The sequence below is a fragment of the Balaenoptera ricei genome, chromosome 4 (assembly GCF_028023285.1).
Source record: "Balaenoptera ricei isolate mBalRic1 chromosome 4, mBalRic1.hap2, whole genome shotgun sequence".
NCBI classification, from domain to species: domain Eukaryota; kingdom Metazoa; phylum Chordata; class Mammalia; order Artiodactyla; family Balaenopteridae; genus Balaenoptera; species Balaenoptera ricei.
Genome location: NC_082642.1, coordinates 145753233 through 145771145, shown reverse-complemented (window position 1 = coordinate 145771145; position 17913 = coordinate 145753233). Strand labels below are relative to the sequence as shown.

The following is a 17913-nucleotide window of genomic DNA, read 5'->3' as shown; positions in this document are numbered from 1 at the left end:
AAAATAAAGAACACCAGATTGGATTAGGGCCCACCCTAATGGCCTTTTTATTTAACTACCTCTCTTAAGGCCCTATCTCTAAATACAGTCATATTCTGAGGTAAGAGGGGATTAGGGCTTCAACACATGCATTTGGTGGTGGTGACAAGGGTGGGGTAGGGGGGGAGACACAATTCAGTCTGCAACAGCTATGTATGTGAAGTCCTTGGTGTTTTATGTAGCATTTCTGTTTAGTTTCCTATGTTGATAGAAGTCCTCTATACTAATTTAAAAGTATTTCAAACATTATTTGAAAAAGTATTCAAGACCTCATTCCCCAAAACTATGACTAAGAGCCCACAGTAAAATTCTAAGGTTAATTTTTTTTTCTCCTGGGATACAAGAGGTTATTTACTATAAGACTTCATTCAGATGGCACTGTTTCTGGGAATGGAAATTTATTTACAGATATCAGATTTAAGTAAATACTAATTTTGACATTTTTGCTGCTGAAAGCAGCATAAACAAAGAAAAAGACAGCTTTTGGAGTCAGATCTGTGTTTGAAATGTTGACATACTGTTTTCACTCTTTACTACTGTGTTTCTTTGAACAAATTATTTAACGTTTCTGAACATCGAAGGTGGATAATTCTATTCTTTCTGTGGATTGTCCAAAGGATTAAATGAGCATGCTATCTAAAGCAATAGTTCTAAAATTTGACAGGGTGCCTTAAAGAATGTTGAGGAGTACATTTTAAAAAATACAGGTTTTAGGTCGGGTCAGCAGAGTATTCCATGGGTTTATGGTGGGGTTTAGGAATGTATCATCTTGAACTTCCTCAGGTGATTCTGAATGTAGCCAAATTAAAAAATTATAGATTCCTCTCACTCTGGTCCTACACAGTCCTGCTAATTGATTTTGATAAATACAGTTGACCCTTGAACAACACGGGGGTTAGGGCGCTGACCCCCCTCACAGTCAAAAATCCACATATAACTCTACAGTCAGCCCTCCACGGCATCCGCGGATTCAACCAACCACGGATTGTGAACTACTGTAGTCTGTCTTTATTGAAAAAGATCTGTGTATAAGTGGACCCGTACAGTTCAAACCCACGGTGTTCAGGGGGCAACTGTATATTTTAAATGGTGGGGAAGTTACAGAAGAGGTTCCTAAATTTAGTAAAGGTAATTTGACATTTCTTGAAAGATACATGTGGGCTCTTAAAAATGTGATTAATTTGACTGCTGGGTTTATTTACATACAACTCTCCCGGACCTAAGAAAAAAATGAAAGCAGTCTGCAATATATATGCAAGAAGAAAACAGAAATATATGATGATAGAGGATAAAAAGTAGGAAAGACGTGACCAAGGAGAAGAATGGAGGCAGAAGCCATTCTAAATAATAGAAAGAGAATGGAGACAATAAGTAAAGGTAAACTTAAAACATTTTAAATAAAAGATTGTGTTTAATTACAGAATACACTATCATTGTACAAACGCCAACACAAAAGAATGAAAGTTCCTCTATTCCCACCTGTTATTTACCTTTTGAGAATTTCTTATATACACATACACACAAACTTTTGTTGTTAGCTTTTCAAAAATATACATATAGGTTAGTACTATTTTGCAACTTGAGTTTTTTCACTACTCAATAGTACATCATGAACCCCTTCTGGTTCAGTATATACAGAACTGACTTGTGTTTAATGGCTGGATATGTCACTCATGTTCAGTAACATGAATATACTGTAATTTATTTTACCAATCCCTTTGCTGATGGACATTTAGGTTAACTTCATTGTTTTGCCATTACAAGTAATGCTGAAATGAACATCCTCTTCATATACAAATATAATTTTTTATTATATATTCGCCACATATTATATAATATATAAAATTCAAATTATATATATATTATACATATTTACTTGCATTTGTGCAAATATTTCTGTAGGCCTGATTCCTGGGTAAAAGGAAATGCCTTACTCTTATGCCTTTTTCTATATGACAAATTTCTGACTTTACTTGTTAACTAAGAAATGACTTCTGTTTCAAAATATGCCAAATGCATGCAGCTTTCAGTAGCACACACTGTAGATTAGGACTTGGTGAACTTGAGGACTGAAAGGATTTCTTGGCCTGCTTGCCTGGAAAGTGCAGTGGTCCCTTGTAGACCTTTTGTCTTCATTATTTCCAAAATTTCTTCTAAAACGAAAATTAAAACAAAAGGTAAAATCCAATTAAATCATATGGTGAAGTACATATTATCACTAAACAGTTTAATAAGATGATAAACACAGACTATTTACAAATTCTATTTATCTAAGAAAATAGCATATACCATGTAATTTCTGTTGAAGTGAACTTGGACTTTAGAAAGATGAGAGCACCTTGGATTTTCAGGGTGTTGCTGAGAATTCTAATCAGACTGAATAACTGCTTTGCAGTGGTAGCCTACTCTGGACTCAACAGAAACGTTAGTTATACTTGCTATTACAGTAAATGATTCATTTTTTAGTTGATTGGCTCTAATCTCTGCCCTATATCCTCCCTTTTGGATGAAAAATGCCAACGAGGGTGTGTGCAAATCATATACTGACACTGAAAAGTGGTAGTAAATGAAGTAGCTTATTTCTTTCAAGAGTACTGAAAAAAGCAAGACCTTCCCTTTCCAAATAAGTAACACTAAAAAGATGAAACCAAGAAACTGGAGTTACAGAAAACAAAAAACCCCCTCAAAACCAAACAAACCGAAAACCCTAGTAATTATGATGTGATTTGAGGGGCTGAGAATGTAACATATAAGATAATAATCAATCCTGAGATGTACAGAAAAGAGAAGAAAGATTATGGTCGATTTAGTTAACCAAGTAATCTGAAAACCAAGATATAAAAATCGTATCAGGAGATACCTTTCATGATAAAACTTCAGATGAACTAAAGAGTATGCAGCAGAACTGTCAAAGACATAAAGACTAGAATATAGAGAGAAAATTCACAGGGTGAATTGAGGGTGAGGTGTTGTAAGAAGAAATTATAGATTCTGTATTTGAATATTAGTTGATAAATTAGGGAAAAAACTCTCCCTCACTCCAAAAAAGACAATACTCTTTAAAATCAGAAAAATCTACCTCTAAAAAATCTCTCTCCTCTTTCAACATGAATGTTATGTCTGTATTATCTGTTGTCAGTGACTACATTCATTAACATTCTGGGTTACTACCGTCTTTGACATAATTAGCCTTGATTTCAGCAAAGTAAATGGTTAAAAGATAAACTGGTCTGTATTACCTGGATTGTTTTCTTTAATGGTGACTAAATAGAACAATCCTCTTGGTGAAAGGAGCTCTGGAGCCAGTGGAAACAATCTGTCCATGACTTCACGACCATTTCTGCCACCAGCCCAAGCTGCCTCTATCCCGTGACTCCTTACCTGTGACCAATTAGAAAGATTGTTCTGTTTTGACTTGTTACATTAAAAAAACTGAATCTTTTTGACAAGTAACATTCACCAAGCGGGTATACACTTTTTATTTTACTGCTGATGAGGAGGCAGCAGTAAAGTTGAATCTGAGCCCCACCATTTCCTAGCATGTGTGACCTTGCATAAGCCTGTAATCTTTTTTTTTGCCCTTGGGATAGACCTTTGTGTGATTAGTAACATAAAGCTAAAGGTCCTAAATATCTGTCACCATTTCACATTTAATTACGGCAGCTGGCACTACAGGAGAAAATTCCCTCACAGAACCCTTCATGTCTCCAAATCTTATACAGATAAGTCTGTAATCTTGATGAATTAGTTTCCTCTCTTACCTGTAAAATTAGAAAAACAACAGTTTTATCTGTAAAATTAGGAAAATGATAAAAAATTATTTTTCTCCTTTAGGAATAAATGAGGAAGTACATTTAAAGTGTGAGAACAGTGCTCTGAGCATAATAATGTGGTTTAATAATAGTTGATACTATTAATACAATGTTTAAATTCTTATACTTAATACAGAACAATTAGGAAGAAACTAAAAGGGAGAAATTGTATTATAAGAGATCTACTTTGCAGAAACAAAGTTTCAAAATGTCCCACTGTATCTGGCTCTCTTCTAGATTACTGAGAGTACTTCAGTCCCTTTTTGGGAACCCATTTATTACATAAAAGTACATTGAAGCATTTTTTCCTATAATGATCTAATTATAGTATAGAAACAAAACCCATTAGTTTATATAGTATTAAAAATCTTTAGATCCTTAACATTGTACATGTTTCTAAAACTTAAGAATACATCGAGAGATGAATGGATAAAGAAGATGTGGCACATATATACAATGGAATACTACTCAGCCATAAAAAGAAATGAAGCTGAGTTATTTGTAGTGAGGTGGATGGACCTAGAGTCTGTCATACAGAGTGAAGTAAGTCAGAAAGAGAAAAACAAATACCGTATGCTAACACATATATATGGAACCAAAAAAAAAAAAAAATGGTCATGAAGAACCTAGGGGCAAGACGGGAATAAAGATGCAGACCTACTCGAGAATGGACGTGAGGACATGGGGAGGGGGAGGGTAAGCTGGGACAAAGTGAGAGAATGGTAGTGTATATATGGACATATATACAGTACCAAATTTAAAATAGCTAGTGGGAAGCAGCCACATAGCACAGGGAGATCAGCTCGGTGCTTTGTGACCAGCTAGAGGGTGAGATAGGGAGGGTGGGAGGGAGGGAGACGCAAGAGGGAAGAGATATGGGAACATATGTATATGTATAACTGATTCACTTTGTTATAAAGCAGAAACTAACACACCATTGTAAAGCAATTATACTCCAATAAAAACATGAAAAAAAAAAAAAGAATATCTTGATGAAATCACTCAAAAACGACTTAAACTCTAATACAATGATTTTCTTCCTAATCCCTTTAATGGTTTTTGTCCATGTTTTAGTTTAAATTATTTACATACAATTATACATTCTGCTTTTATTCATTTATCATGGCATATATTTCCCCATTAAAAATAATTTCTTGGGAATTCCCTGGCAGTCCAGTGGTTAGGGCTCCACACTTCCGCTGCAGGGGGCATAGGTTTGATCCCTGGTTGGGGAACTAAGATCCCGCAAGCCACATGGCGTGGCCATAAAAAAGAATTTCTTTATACCTATAACCATATACATGTACAATTAAGAGAAATATGTTCATATACCTCCTTTAAAAAACAAACTGTACTTTTCCTGTTTTGCTTGTCTGCTACCCTCCCATCTTACATACACACACACACGTTTTTCTTTTTTGTCCGTGTTTTACGAAAAAAGGATTATATCTACATTCTTACCTGTATCTTGCTTTTCTCAACAGTACCATATGGAAATCTCCTCATGTGATCAGGTATAGTTCAATTTCCTTTTTAATGGCTGCATGATATTTTATTGTGGAAAAGTATCATTTCTTATTTAGCTATTGATGGGCATTCAGCATGTCCATTTGCTTAATTTTTTTTGTATCTAATTTAAATTATTCTCATATTTATCATAAGCTCCTCAATATAATTTCCCACATAGTTAATCATACTAGGGAATTTATCAGTTCCTCTGCTTTTTTTGTCATGACTTTCCTCCTGGAGACTTCCCTTTTCTAACATTCCAAGAATTCCCTTTTTCTGGGGCCCATATCTTCCCGTTTCTTGGCTTACTCCCTTATTTTGGTGGAGCCCATTCTCTGGATGTTTCACAGGGTAAAGTCATCTGTGGAAAGAGTGCATGGTGACGACAGCTTTTGCCAAGCCTGTCCCTTGTCATTTCTGTTTCAGTGTGGACTAGGAGCCCTCTGTGCTGGACCCTGTTTACATGCCCCGCCCTCCCAGGGATGCTCAGCCAGGTTTTTCTGCTTGCACTAGAGACGGCCCTCCAGGAGGATCTCCTGGCAACAACCACATTCTCACAGGCCACAGAGGGGAAGTTTTCATCTCTGGAAGGAGTCACGTTTGGTGGTCTGCTGACTGCCTACTACCTGGGCTTTGCTGTGCCTGCTCCTGATACTTTATAAGTCACAGGTACAAACCAACAGTACCTAACCTCATGTTGAGGGATGTAATAGTAAGTATAGCCACAACTTTTTATATGTACAAACTCCTACTATTTGTATGTCTCCTGGATCTAACCTCTAAGTCTCTTAACTTTTACCTTCATTGTTTCCTTCTTTTTCTCTTCATGCTCAATGCACTGAAATATTTTCATTTGGTTTCCATACCACTGATTCAGGTCTTGACAGAGACTACATTCTCTTTAAATTCATTTCCTAATGTTTTACATAATGAAGCATGTTTTCAGGCTCCAGAAAATCTTTGTTGTGCTGTATTTAACCCTGCTCTCCAGCTAATTGCTCAGCTAATGGAAATTATGACACTATCTCTCTCTGTTGGAACTCTGACAAAGCCCAAGTCATTGCCCACACTGAATTACCTACATAATTACACACACAGCTTAGGAGTAGGAATGTGGGAGAAAGGAAGCCCATTCATCTCACCATATTCCCAGAATCTCCTCCTCATTCACTAGTCCTCCTAGTAGTCTGTAGACCTGATAAACCATGATTTACTTAACTGTCTCTCTTCTGTTACATATATAGGTTCATTTTACTTGTCATCATAAATAAAGGTGCACTAAACATATTTTTGTAAATTACAATTTATATTCTACTGTTAATCATTTTCCTAAATTAGATCTCAAAGACTGAGATTATTGGACTAAAACATTTTTGTCACGCTTGATATTTATTTCCACAGTGCTTTTCTAAAGAGTTTTATTAAGCTGCAGGGACTTCACTGGTGGTGCAGTGGTTAAGAATCCTCCTGCCAGTGCAGGGGAGACGGGTTCAATCCCTAGTCCAGGAAGTTCCCACATGCAGAGGAGCAACTAAGCCTGTGCGCCTCAATTACTGAGCCTGTGCTCTAGAGCCTGCGAGCCACAACTACTGAGCCCACGCGCCACAACTACTGAAGCCCACGTGCCTTGAGCCCATGCTCTGCAACGAGAAGCCACCGCAATGAGAAGCCTGCGCACCACAACGAAGAGTAGCCCGCCTCTAGTAGCTCACCATAACTAGAGAAAGCCCGCGCGCAGCAACGAAGATCCAACGCAGCCAAAAATAAATAAATAAATAAATTTATTTAAAAAAAAGTTTTATTAAGCTGCATTTACCTCAACTGCTGTTCACCTTATGACAATGACTTTCCTTCTCACATGAGTTCATATGTCAGGGGACCAAGAACTTCTCAGTAGTCACAGCAGCAATATAGACCCTTCTCATCTTGGTAAAGGTGAATGTAATATTTATCAGTCTTGCCAGAGAGTGATCATCAAAGAATAAAATAGGTACAATAATTCAGAGGAAAGCTAGCTAGTCCATCACTAAACTTTTGTCTGCTTTGACCATCCCTGCTTTAAACTGGGAAATGGTTACTGTGGTCTGCCTCTTCATCACTGGAAAGGCTACAGCAATGCGTGTCAGGGTTATAGCTTTTTCCTACCTGAGATGAGGACTGCTTTCCCCCACCCCCACTTCCTGACACCTGTGAAAGGACGAAAGCTGAGACTTTCAGAAATAATTCCTATGGGAATTTAAGGTGATTAAAAATATTTTTTTTTGCAAATTTGTTATTCATGATAAAGGTACACACAGATACATGAATTTGAACACCATGGCTTGATTTGGATGGGATTTTAAAGAATAGATATGGACCACAGTTTGTATTTCCATTAGTTTCAGGTTCCTTTCCTATGTCTACCAATAGTATCCAATAATTGACAATTATGAGTAAAATGAGAGCAGCCTGTGTTATTAGCAGCTGACTGATGTCATATGATGAAGTATGTTTGACTTTTAGATAGAAAAAAGCTGAAAATATTAGTAATTAAATTTTGTTATACGTCTTACCTCTTCAGGTGGAGTCACTACATAGGGAGGATTAAACACCAGAAGATCAACTTTTTCCTTCAATCTTGGTAGCAAGCCTTTGACCTAAAAAATGTTCAAAATAGTCAGAATTTTAAGCTGGACCCAGAAATAGTAAATAAGTAGATGGATAGATAGATATCCATCTAATCAATCCTTAAATATACTCTCTCATGTTTTTAGAAAAAATGTGTTAGAGAGCCAAATTTAAGACAGATATGGAGATAAATATCATTACACTTTCATTCAGATAAAGATTATATGCATTCACCTAAAAATAAGGAAAATAAACTATTTATCAGAATGACCCTCTGCTCTTCAGTAGCTCACGTTTACATTCTGCACTCACTTTTAGAAGATAAAATAAGATGGAGGCAAGCTCTCATATATTCTACATAGATTTGTGCACAACTTTAAAGTTATAGCTGCTAGCTCATGAAGCTCAATAACAAAAAAACAAACAACCCAATCCAAAAATGGGCAGAAGACCTAAATAGACATTTCTCCAAAGAAGATGTACAGATGGCCAATAGACACATGAAAGAATGCTCAACATCATTAATCATTAGAGAAATGCAAATCAAAACTACAATGAGGTATCATCTCACACCGGTCAGAATGGCCATCATCAAAAAATCTACAAACAATAAATGCTGGAGAGGGTGTGGAGAAAAGGGAACACTCTTGCACTGTTGGTGGGAATGTAAATTGATACAGCCACTATGGAGAACTGTATGGAGATTCCTTAAAAAACTAAAAATAGAACTACCATACGACCCAGCAATCCCACTACTGGGCATATACCCAGAGAAAACCATAATTCAAAAAGAGTCATGTACCAAAATGTTCATTGCAGCTCTATTTACAATAGCCAGGACATGGAAGCAACCTAAGTGTCCATCATCGGACGAATGGATAAAGAAGATGTGGCACATATATACAATGGAATATTACTCAGCCATAAAAAGAAATGAAATGGAGGTATTTGTAATGAGGTGGATGGAGTTAGAGTCTGTCATACAGAGTGAAGTAAGTCAGAAAGAGAAAAACAAATACAGTATGCTAACACATATATATGGAATCTAAGGGAAAAAAAAAAGGTCATGAAGAACCTAGTGGCAAGATGGGAATAAAGACACAGACCTACTAAAGAATGGACTTGAGGATATGGGGAGGGGGAGAGGTGAGATGTGACAGGGTGAGAGAGTGTCATGGACATATATACACTACCAAATGTAAAATAGATAGCTAGTGGGAAGCAGCCACATAGCACAGGGAGATCAGCTCGGTGCTTTGTGACCGCCTGGGGGGGGGTGGGATGGGGAGGGTGGGAGGGAGGGAGATGCGGGAGGGAGGAGATATGGGAACGTGTGTATATGTGTAGCTGATTCACTTTGCTATAAAGCAGAAACTAACACACCATTGTGAAGCAATTATACTTCAATAAAGATGTTTAAAAAAAAAAAGTTATAGCTGCTAACTTAACATTTATTTTCTATAACCAAGGGAAATGTTTTACAAGATGACAGAAAACATATATGAATGACAAAAATATCAGAAGACAGAGTTTTATTTTTCTTTCTGCTTCTTTAATTACTTGTATATGTACTGGCTAAAACAATTAGATATCAAAGAAACAAAGGACTAAAAGTAGTGGGAAGAGACCTGAAAACATCAGTTGTTTGGCATTGTATAAATATTTGAACTGATACAACTTCCTATAGAATAAGAAAAATGTCTTTTTAAAGAAAGTATATTTAGGGCAAAATGCCATTTAAAGCATCCCTCTGATTGAATTAAATAACTAAGTATTTAAAAAATTATGTCTGATGATGTCATCCTATACCTTCACAGGCACAGTAAAGTAAAAATGCTGTATCTGGATGAGTTCTCACCCCTAAAGCCATTTCCTTCAATTATTACTTCACACTGACTCTCACTCATGAATTCCAACCCTGCTATTCTTCAAAGGTAACTTCTTTCTCTACTCATTTAAAAAGAGAACAGATAACTATTTTGCGGAACATAATTCAGGTGTATCTTCTGCAAGTAGAAAGGCGACTAGCTAATCTGCTGTTCTTTCTAGTAATAACATTGGTGAGGAAGTACATTTGTAATAACCAAAAGCTTTGTTTTCAATTCCATAAAGAAATTAAGTTTCCCAATTGTAAAAAGAATTCAAAAATGTAATTTTCCAGAAATGCTGAGTAAGGAAATTAGAAAAGAATTTGCTGTGTAATTATTTATGATGGCCCTGAGGTACTATATACTAATAATCATTTCAGTACTGGACTTCAAATAAAGGAACAAATTGACACTAAAAAAGTAGAAAATTACGGAGTTAAAAAGGAAATGGATTTAAATGAGAAGTCACTGTGGACTGGATATAAAGTCTAATTACAGGCAACCCTCACTCATCCATATCTACCTTTTGAATAGTCTCACAGCACTAGAATAAACCCAAGAATTAAGAAGTAAGCAAAAAAGGCCTCTGACAGCCAAGTTTTAAATCCATACAGCAAAAGGTACTTTGTGTGAGAAGCACTTATTCAGAATCCCTTAACTGTTAGTTTAAATACAAGTCTAACTAAATTAATTGTTTGGTATTCTAGCACAAAGCACATGAAAAGAGACAGGAAAATGCTATCAATGGGTAGCAGTGAAACATAACAACATAAAGCCAGTGAAAAGACAGACAAAGAGGAGAGAAAATAAAAACTCAAAATCACTGCAGGCTACAGCTACTTAATGTAAAGGCAGAAACACCTGAATAAACCTTAGTCATTATCACGTATAGTACAGAATAATAACTGATATTCATATTAATGACCCTGAATCACTAAAAGGTAAAATTATGTTCATTTTGTTTTAAGAATGTAAGGAAATGCATAAGACATATTTGAAAAAGATTTTCTTCTAAAACTAAAAAAGAAATACAATGAAAGTACTACTTTGTGAACAAACTCAGTTATCCAAAACAATGATTTTCTTTTATATGATAGCTGTGACACTCTATGTCCAGTGTTCTGAATACAAGCAAATGTAAAGAGTTTTGTAAACTGATCACAATACCTATGCTCATACCTATCTCTTCCTACCTTCTTTGCCACAAGTCAACACTCCGCATCATGGTCAGCTTTCATTACTGAAAGAATGGATTGTGATAGCTTTAGAACTGACTACCACCAGTCATGTTATAAAACAGCTGTGAGACCTCTCGACTTTGATTCAGAAGATGTGGGCTTAAATTCTGGATTTATCACTTTATTAGTTATGTGACTTTCAAAAGTGTCCCTTACCTCTGTTAACAAAAATAGATATTCTGAATTTCTTGTATCTCTAAAGTTTTATTGTTCTATCAAAAAAAATATATAATACTAATTATGGACACATTAAAGAAACAACTTTAAAAATTTAGGGACTTCCCTGGTGGCACAGTGGTTAAGAATCCGCCTGCCAATGCAGGGGAAATGGGTTTGATCCCTGGGTCCAGGAGGATCCCACATGCCACAGAGCAACTAAGCCCGCAAGCCACAACTACTGAAACCCGCGCGCTCTAGGGCCCGTGTGCTGCAACTACTGAAGCTCGCACACCTAGAGCCCATGCTCTGCAACAAGAGAAGCCACTGCAATGAGAAGCCTGTGCACCGCAACGAAGAGTAGCCCCCGCTCGCCGCAACTAGAGAAAGTCCGCGTGCAGCAACAAAGACCCAACGTAGCCAAAAATAAATAAATAAATAAATAAATAAATAAAATAAAAATTTAAAGAGTAAAATCACCACACTGATTGAGTACCTTTCTTGACAGTCTAATTTTTAATGGCAGTAACAACTTCTAGTGATATGTACAGAATTTCTTAGATCTTTGGATTAATTCCTTCTAAGCTGCAAAATCATTTGTGAGTTTAAAAAAGAGAAAAGCTCGATACCCTTATCAGTACAAGAATAATACAGGTCAAGAAGCACGGAGAGCATTTTATATTTCTTACGCCCACCTGGTACATACTATTATGATTTTTGCTTATAAAAAGGCATTCACATTTATAACTGAAAAAAAGTTCAGAATCATCCAAATCTTAGTAATATAATGTAAAATGTTTTAAAAACTGGAACTGAAAAACGTACGATGTGTAACTTAAAATGATGGTTCTGTAGTTGTCATTTGTTGTTTTGACCTGCCCAGGACCCATTCTGCCTTTCATCTGATTACATGTCTTTGACTTTCATTGGGGAAACTCTACCTCCTCTCATTCTCAATCCAGGTGGCTTGGATTATCCCAGCCGAGCTGCCGGAGTGGGACTATGAATCAGGCTCAAGCCAATGATGTGCATATTCCAATCCCCCTTGAGAGACAGGCATATGACTAAAGCTGATATAACAAATGGTACTCATTCTGGGGCTTCTGCTAGAGTAACTGAATAGAAAGTGTTTCTTTCCCTGTGAAGTTGCTGAGAAACAAGATACAGACATGCAAGCATCTTGTTACCATGAAGGGAACGACTGCTGAGGAATACAGCCACCAGAGAGAAGTTTAGAGCTAAGAAAAAGATGCCTGTAACATCATTTGAGTTCCTGAAACCGTTCACTCTTTTTATTAAAGCCAGTTTGAGCATTCTTCTGACTGAAAGATACCTGATCTATACAGGCCAAGAGAAAGTTCCTTTGAATTGTGGAAAAGATGGATTATATCAGTCAAGAATTTACTTTGTTCAGCGGGTTAAAAGTTAATTAATGACTCAAGTTTCTTTGACCTAAATCACCTTGACCTTAACTTACCTGAAAAGAAAATTAATTATTACAGTACTGGACAAGAACTAACAGCTTACCAAATCCGTAATTACTGGTTGAATGTGGACGTTGTTACAGCGTGCTGTCTCCAGGGTACACGCTGCCGCCTCAGGGTTGACATCAGTGCACCTATAAACAGAACAGAAACCAACCACATCCTGTGTCTACGGACAAAAATTCAAGGAATGTTCTACTCCTTTTACGTAAAGTAGATCTATAAAAAAATTGGAATGCTTTAATAATGGTGAATAAAAAAAAAGAACTCAGATTTGTTATATTGACGAAAAAGATTGTTATATTGATATAATGTCCAAGAGTAGGAGAATATACTTACATGCACACGTATCTGAAGGAATTTATTAAATTATGAATCCAGTAGAAGAATACTATGTAGCTACCAAAAATGAAATTTAAAAGGAAAATGCTCATCATACAATATTAAATGAAAAACATAGGAAATGAAAAAAAATAAATAGAGGAAACACAGTTGGACCATGTGTGGTAAAATTTATAGGTGATTTAAAAAGAAAAATTATTTATTTGGTTGCACCTGGTCTTAGTTGAGGCAGGTGGGTTCCTTAGGTGTGGCATGCAAACTCCTAGTTGCGGCATGCAGGTGGGATCTAGTTCCCTGACCAGGGATCGAACACAGGCTCCCTGCGCTGGGAGCGTGGGGTCTTAAACACTGCACCACCAAGGTGATTTTTATTTTCTTCTTTATATTTTCTATATTCTCAAATCTTCTAAAGAGAAATTTTATTAACTTCCAATTTTTTCTGATAATCAACTTATTTATCTAAAAAAAGATTCATTTTTTTATTCCAATAATTTAATAGAAAATTAAAATAATAAATAATATGAAAAAAACGGAGAAGATGCTGAGCTGGTGCAGGCCCAGGCCCGCCTAGTACAAAGTTAAGGAGGTAGGGAGGAAGGTGGGGAAGCAGGAGGAAGGCAAACTGCCCTGCACAATGGTGAGGAGGCGGCTCAGAATGTGGTGGGTGTTATTAACGGCCGGCTCGACACTTTGGTGTGTACAATGTACTCAAAAAAGACAAACGGAATTCTAAACCCTTCTAAACCAGCTGGTGAGGGAAGAGGGCAGGACAAGGATGGGGATGAGGGAACCAATGTAGGCCTTCTCAAGGCCTCTGAGGGGAGGGGCTGGAATGTACTGTGTGGTTAGCAATGAGGTGGGAATGGATGGAAAAGGGCCAAAGTGAACTGTACTATGCAATGAAGGGATGGAAGAAAGACCCACGACTTGGCCAGCAAAGCCGGGGCAAAGGTCTGGGAAGGGGAGGAAGAGAGAGAGGGACTGGGTCCCAGTAGCCTGGGTGCAGTGGTTAAGAATCCACCTGCCAACGCAGGGGACACGGGTTCGACCCCTGGTCCGGGAAGATCCCACGTGCCGCATAGCAACTAAGCCCATACGCCACAACTACTGAGCCTGCTCTCTAGAGCCCGCAAGCCACAACTACTGAGCCTGCGTGCCACAACTACTGAAGCCCGCACGCCTAGAGCCTGTGCTCTGCAACAAGAGAAGCCACTGCAATGAGAAGCCCATGCACCGCGATGAAGAGTAGCCCCCGCTCGCCGCAACTAGAGAAAGCTCACGCGCAGCAATGAAGACCCAACGCAGCCAAAAATAAATTAATTAAAAAAAAAAAGATTCAAATTTAGAGATGACCTAAAATTATTATGCTTCTTGTATAATTATGCAGTATGATGGAATGGTTTTGAACACGCAATTATAACTTTTAGGGAAGCATAATTTGCATCTGAGTACTTACTACGCTTAAATAGACACTATCAGATACATATTATTTACTTACAAAAATGATTTCATTCAAGCAGTTATATCCATAGTGAAACTCTTAGACCAAGACGTGGATGAATTTGTATACTTACATGTACAAAGCTTGAGGACCTATCATAGAGGCTAGGAATGCAGATACCACTCCAGACCCTGACCCTACTTCAAGGCATATTTCCACTCTAAAAAAACAAAATAAAACAAGTATTAGTAGTGGTATTAAAATACACATCTCGGAAAATAACTCATGCTACTTTTATGTCTATTTCTCCAGCATCATCCCTCACCTACAAATATATGGAAATTTAAAAGAAATTTATAAATAAGCTGATTTCCGACAACCACTTTGTGCTTGTTTAATACTGCATAGTTCAAAACTGTTTTGGGGTATGTAATTTATTTTAAGTCTGTAAAATAGTAATGTAACAGGTAGCTTTCAATTAATTTCCATAAAACATTACATAAACCATGGAATGTTAATTTAGGGTTGGAAATATTAATATGGAAGACATCAGCCCTTCCCACAAGGAGCTTCTAGTTTGGTATTTCCTAAAATGGTAGGATATTATTACAATATTTATTTATGAAAAACATTTTCTCTGTCACTTTGAAGTAATTCATAAGTCCATCAGCATATCCCAGGGAAAGAAAAGTTCCCCCATTCTACTGATAATAGATTTAGAGCAGCAAAGAAATTCCATATTTGTACAGCTCTACACTGAATTGGGAAAATATCTGAGTATCTGATCTTAGAATATTAATAATACTCTTAAGAATGCTATTGAATATAATAAATTCTTGATTCTACTGTATTTGTCCTTCCCTATAATCATATACATACATCAAAGGCACGAATTATCCCCATTACAGAAATAGGTTTGATGGGATTTAGGGGCCTCTCTAGCACCTAACTTTCCAAACAACTATTCAAAAACAACAAACTCCAGCGGTTTCTCACTTTTGGAACCATTCTACACATCTGACAAGCCTTTACTGTGCTCTAGGAAGGTCTGTTGAATCTTACCAGGAGGCTTCTACTTGAAAATAACTATTGTGGCCTCATAAATAATTAAAACTCCTAGACCAGAAATACCCAAGACTTTAAAACAAAATCAGTTCCTTTTACAGCACACTTTGCAAGGCACTTTGTGCTTGTAAATCTTTCTGTGATATCTTGATAATAAAAGACAAGTTATAAAACAGTACTGTTTCACTCTATATTCCAGTAAATCCAAAAGTTCCACCATTCACAATGAAAAACTAGTTTAATAATAGTTGGGGCATTTTACACATGGAAAAATCTGACCAAGAGGGATAAATAATCACAATATGGATCTTTGAAGCCTGACAACTCTTTGTTTCATCCTGAGAAAACCCATTTCAACTCTTGATCTTTACATAAATCTAATTATCCAAATTTCCTTCACTTAAAAAATGACAATGTAAGTATTCACTCTTTTTATATTATTAATTTAAAACTTATATGAGCACTTCAACAAATCAATTTTAATACTTATTAGGAGCTAGGGTATATTCTACAGGCAGCTAGCTGCATGTAACTTTAAATTTTTTACAGTTAAATGAAAAATTCAGTACTAGTCACATCTCAAGTGCTCAGTAGTCACATGGGGCTAATGGCTGTTGCTAGATAGCTGAGTATGCTATTCAGTGGGTTCAAATACACTCCCCTACTCCAATATTTTACAACCTCATTTCCTTTTTGTGCTCTTCCACCGCTAGAGGATGCTTTCATGTACTGAGTAAATTAATGCCATGCGACACTGATATTTACTAAAAGTTGTAATATTAAGACGCAGCGTTTTCAGAATGTTTTGCTTTTGAACGTGTTATAATATCGCTACTCTCAGGGGCTTAGGGTCTTCAGTTAACAGCTGATAGGAAAAGATACGTCCCGGCGTGGTGAGGAAGCATCGAGTCCCTGAAACCAAAACACCACCTTGGCAACTGCGGACAGATCCCCGCTACACTGACTACGTGTATCCACGGAAAAATCCTCAGGTACGGTGTTCTGGTGTCAACTGTCGCCAAGTGGACCGACACCGCCTCCTCTCGGAGACAGCGGCGACAGTCCTTGCCTTGATCGTCCGCCGCCGCCTCTCCAGGACTCCCGAGCCCTCTCCCGCGGGGACCCTCGCCCTCCTCGCACCCCGTGAGTTCGGCTGCCGCCGCCTCGAGCGCGTCCAGCAGCAGGAATGTGTCCTCCGCGGGCTCGTACACGTCGCTGAAGGCGCCACGGCCCACATGCCTGTGCAATGGCGTGGGGAGGCAAGGCGCCGCCATCTTTCGCCCCTCCGGCCCACGCTTATGCGCAATGCGCATGCGTGCGTGCAAGGGCGCAGGCCCAGCAGTGGGGGCGGAGCACCGGGGGGCGGAGAGTCGCCTCGCTTACAGGTAGTCAGCAGATGCGCTTGGGATTTCTAATTAGACGGTTATATAATCTGCAACTACTAACATTTGCTTTCTTCTTTAGAGTATTAAATTTTCTTTTATTTTATGGACTAGCACCGGATAGAGGCAGCCTGTATTGTTTTTGATTAAGGGGAATGTTTTCTCTCTCTATTCTACACTTAGAAGTTTTCCTCTATTCCTAGTTGGCAAAGATTTGAAAAAATACATAATGTAATGGTTACTAAATTTAATCTTTTTTTTTCTTTTACATCCATTGAACTTTCAGCGTTGAGCCTTAAGATTAAGATTTTTTTTCCTTATTTCATTTTTTAGTAGTGCAATATAGTACAAAAATTGCCTTCCTTATGTTGGATCATGAATGCTCTTTTTACAAACCTCACTCAAGCAAAACGATGCATTTTTCTTTTATTTAATACACTGTTGAATTTGAAATGCTAATGATCTAGCTCTGTTTTGTATCAGGGTTATGCTTCCTTAGGACATCGTTTCTGGAGCATTTGGTAGAACTACCCATAAAACTGATTGGGCTTGGTGCTTTTAGTGGGTGGTTCTCTGGTGTTTGGGGGAATCTTCTGTAGGTTATTAGACTATTCAGGTATTTGCATTCTTTTTGACTCAGTTTTTGAAATTTCTTTCTCACTAAAACATTTAAATTTGAGAAATAAAAATACAAAGTACTTGGATAACATTTTTAAAAACCTTGAATATCCACCACCCAGAATTGACAATTGGTAGTATTTTCTCATGTTTCCTTAAAATAGTTTTAAAATATAAGAACTAAAATATTACAAGTGAAGTGGATGTTCTTTCTGTACTCACCTTCAGTTCCATTTTGTAATCCTCAATCCAAAATAACTTCTTTCATGGATTTAGGATCCGTCTAACCCATGTTTTCATGCTTTTATTCGTACATTCATAGACAACATCTGGTTTATGTATTTTCATATTT

General features: G+C 37.3%; 1 protein-coding gene and 1 long non-coding RNA gene across 2 annotated transcripts in view; one reads left to right on the top strand and one right to left on the bottom strand.

Annotated features, from left to right (window-relative positions):
• Positions 1-1472: 1472 nt before the first annotated feature.
• On the bottom strand, positions 1473-16850 carry N6AMT1 (N-6 adenine-specific DNA methyltransferase 1). The gene is made up of 6 exons (XM_059921412.1): positions 16702-16850; positions 14630-14716; positions 12757-12847; positions 7913-7996; positions 3279-3420; positions 1473-2192 (listed from the first exon to the last, which is right to left on the bottom strand). Exons 1-6 carry the CDS (start codon positions 16833-16835, stop codon positions 2086-2088), a joined length of 645 nt encoding a protein of 214 aa, XP_059777395.1. The 5' UTR covers positions 16836-16850; the 3' UTR covers positions 1473-2085.
• Positions 16303-17913, top strand: part of LOC132364929 (uncharacterized) — a 212852-nt gene continuing 211241 nt past the window's right edge. The window contains exon 1 of the long non-coding RNA XR_009502961.1: positions 16303-16946. This is a non-coding gene — a long non-coding RNA (uncharacterized LOC132364929). The remainder of the gene's footprint in view (positions 16947-17913) is intronic.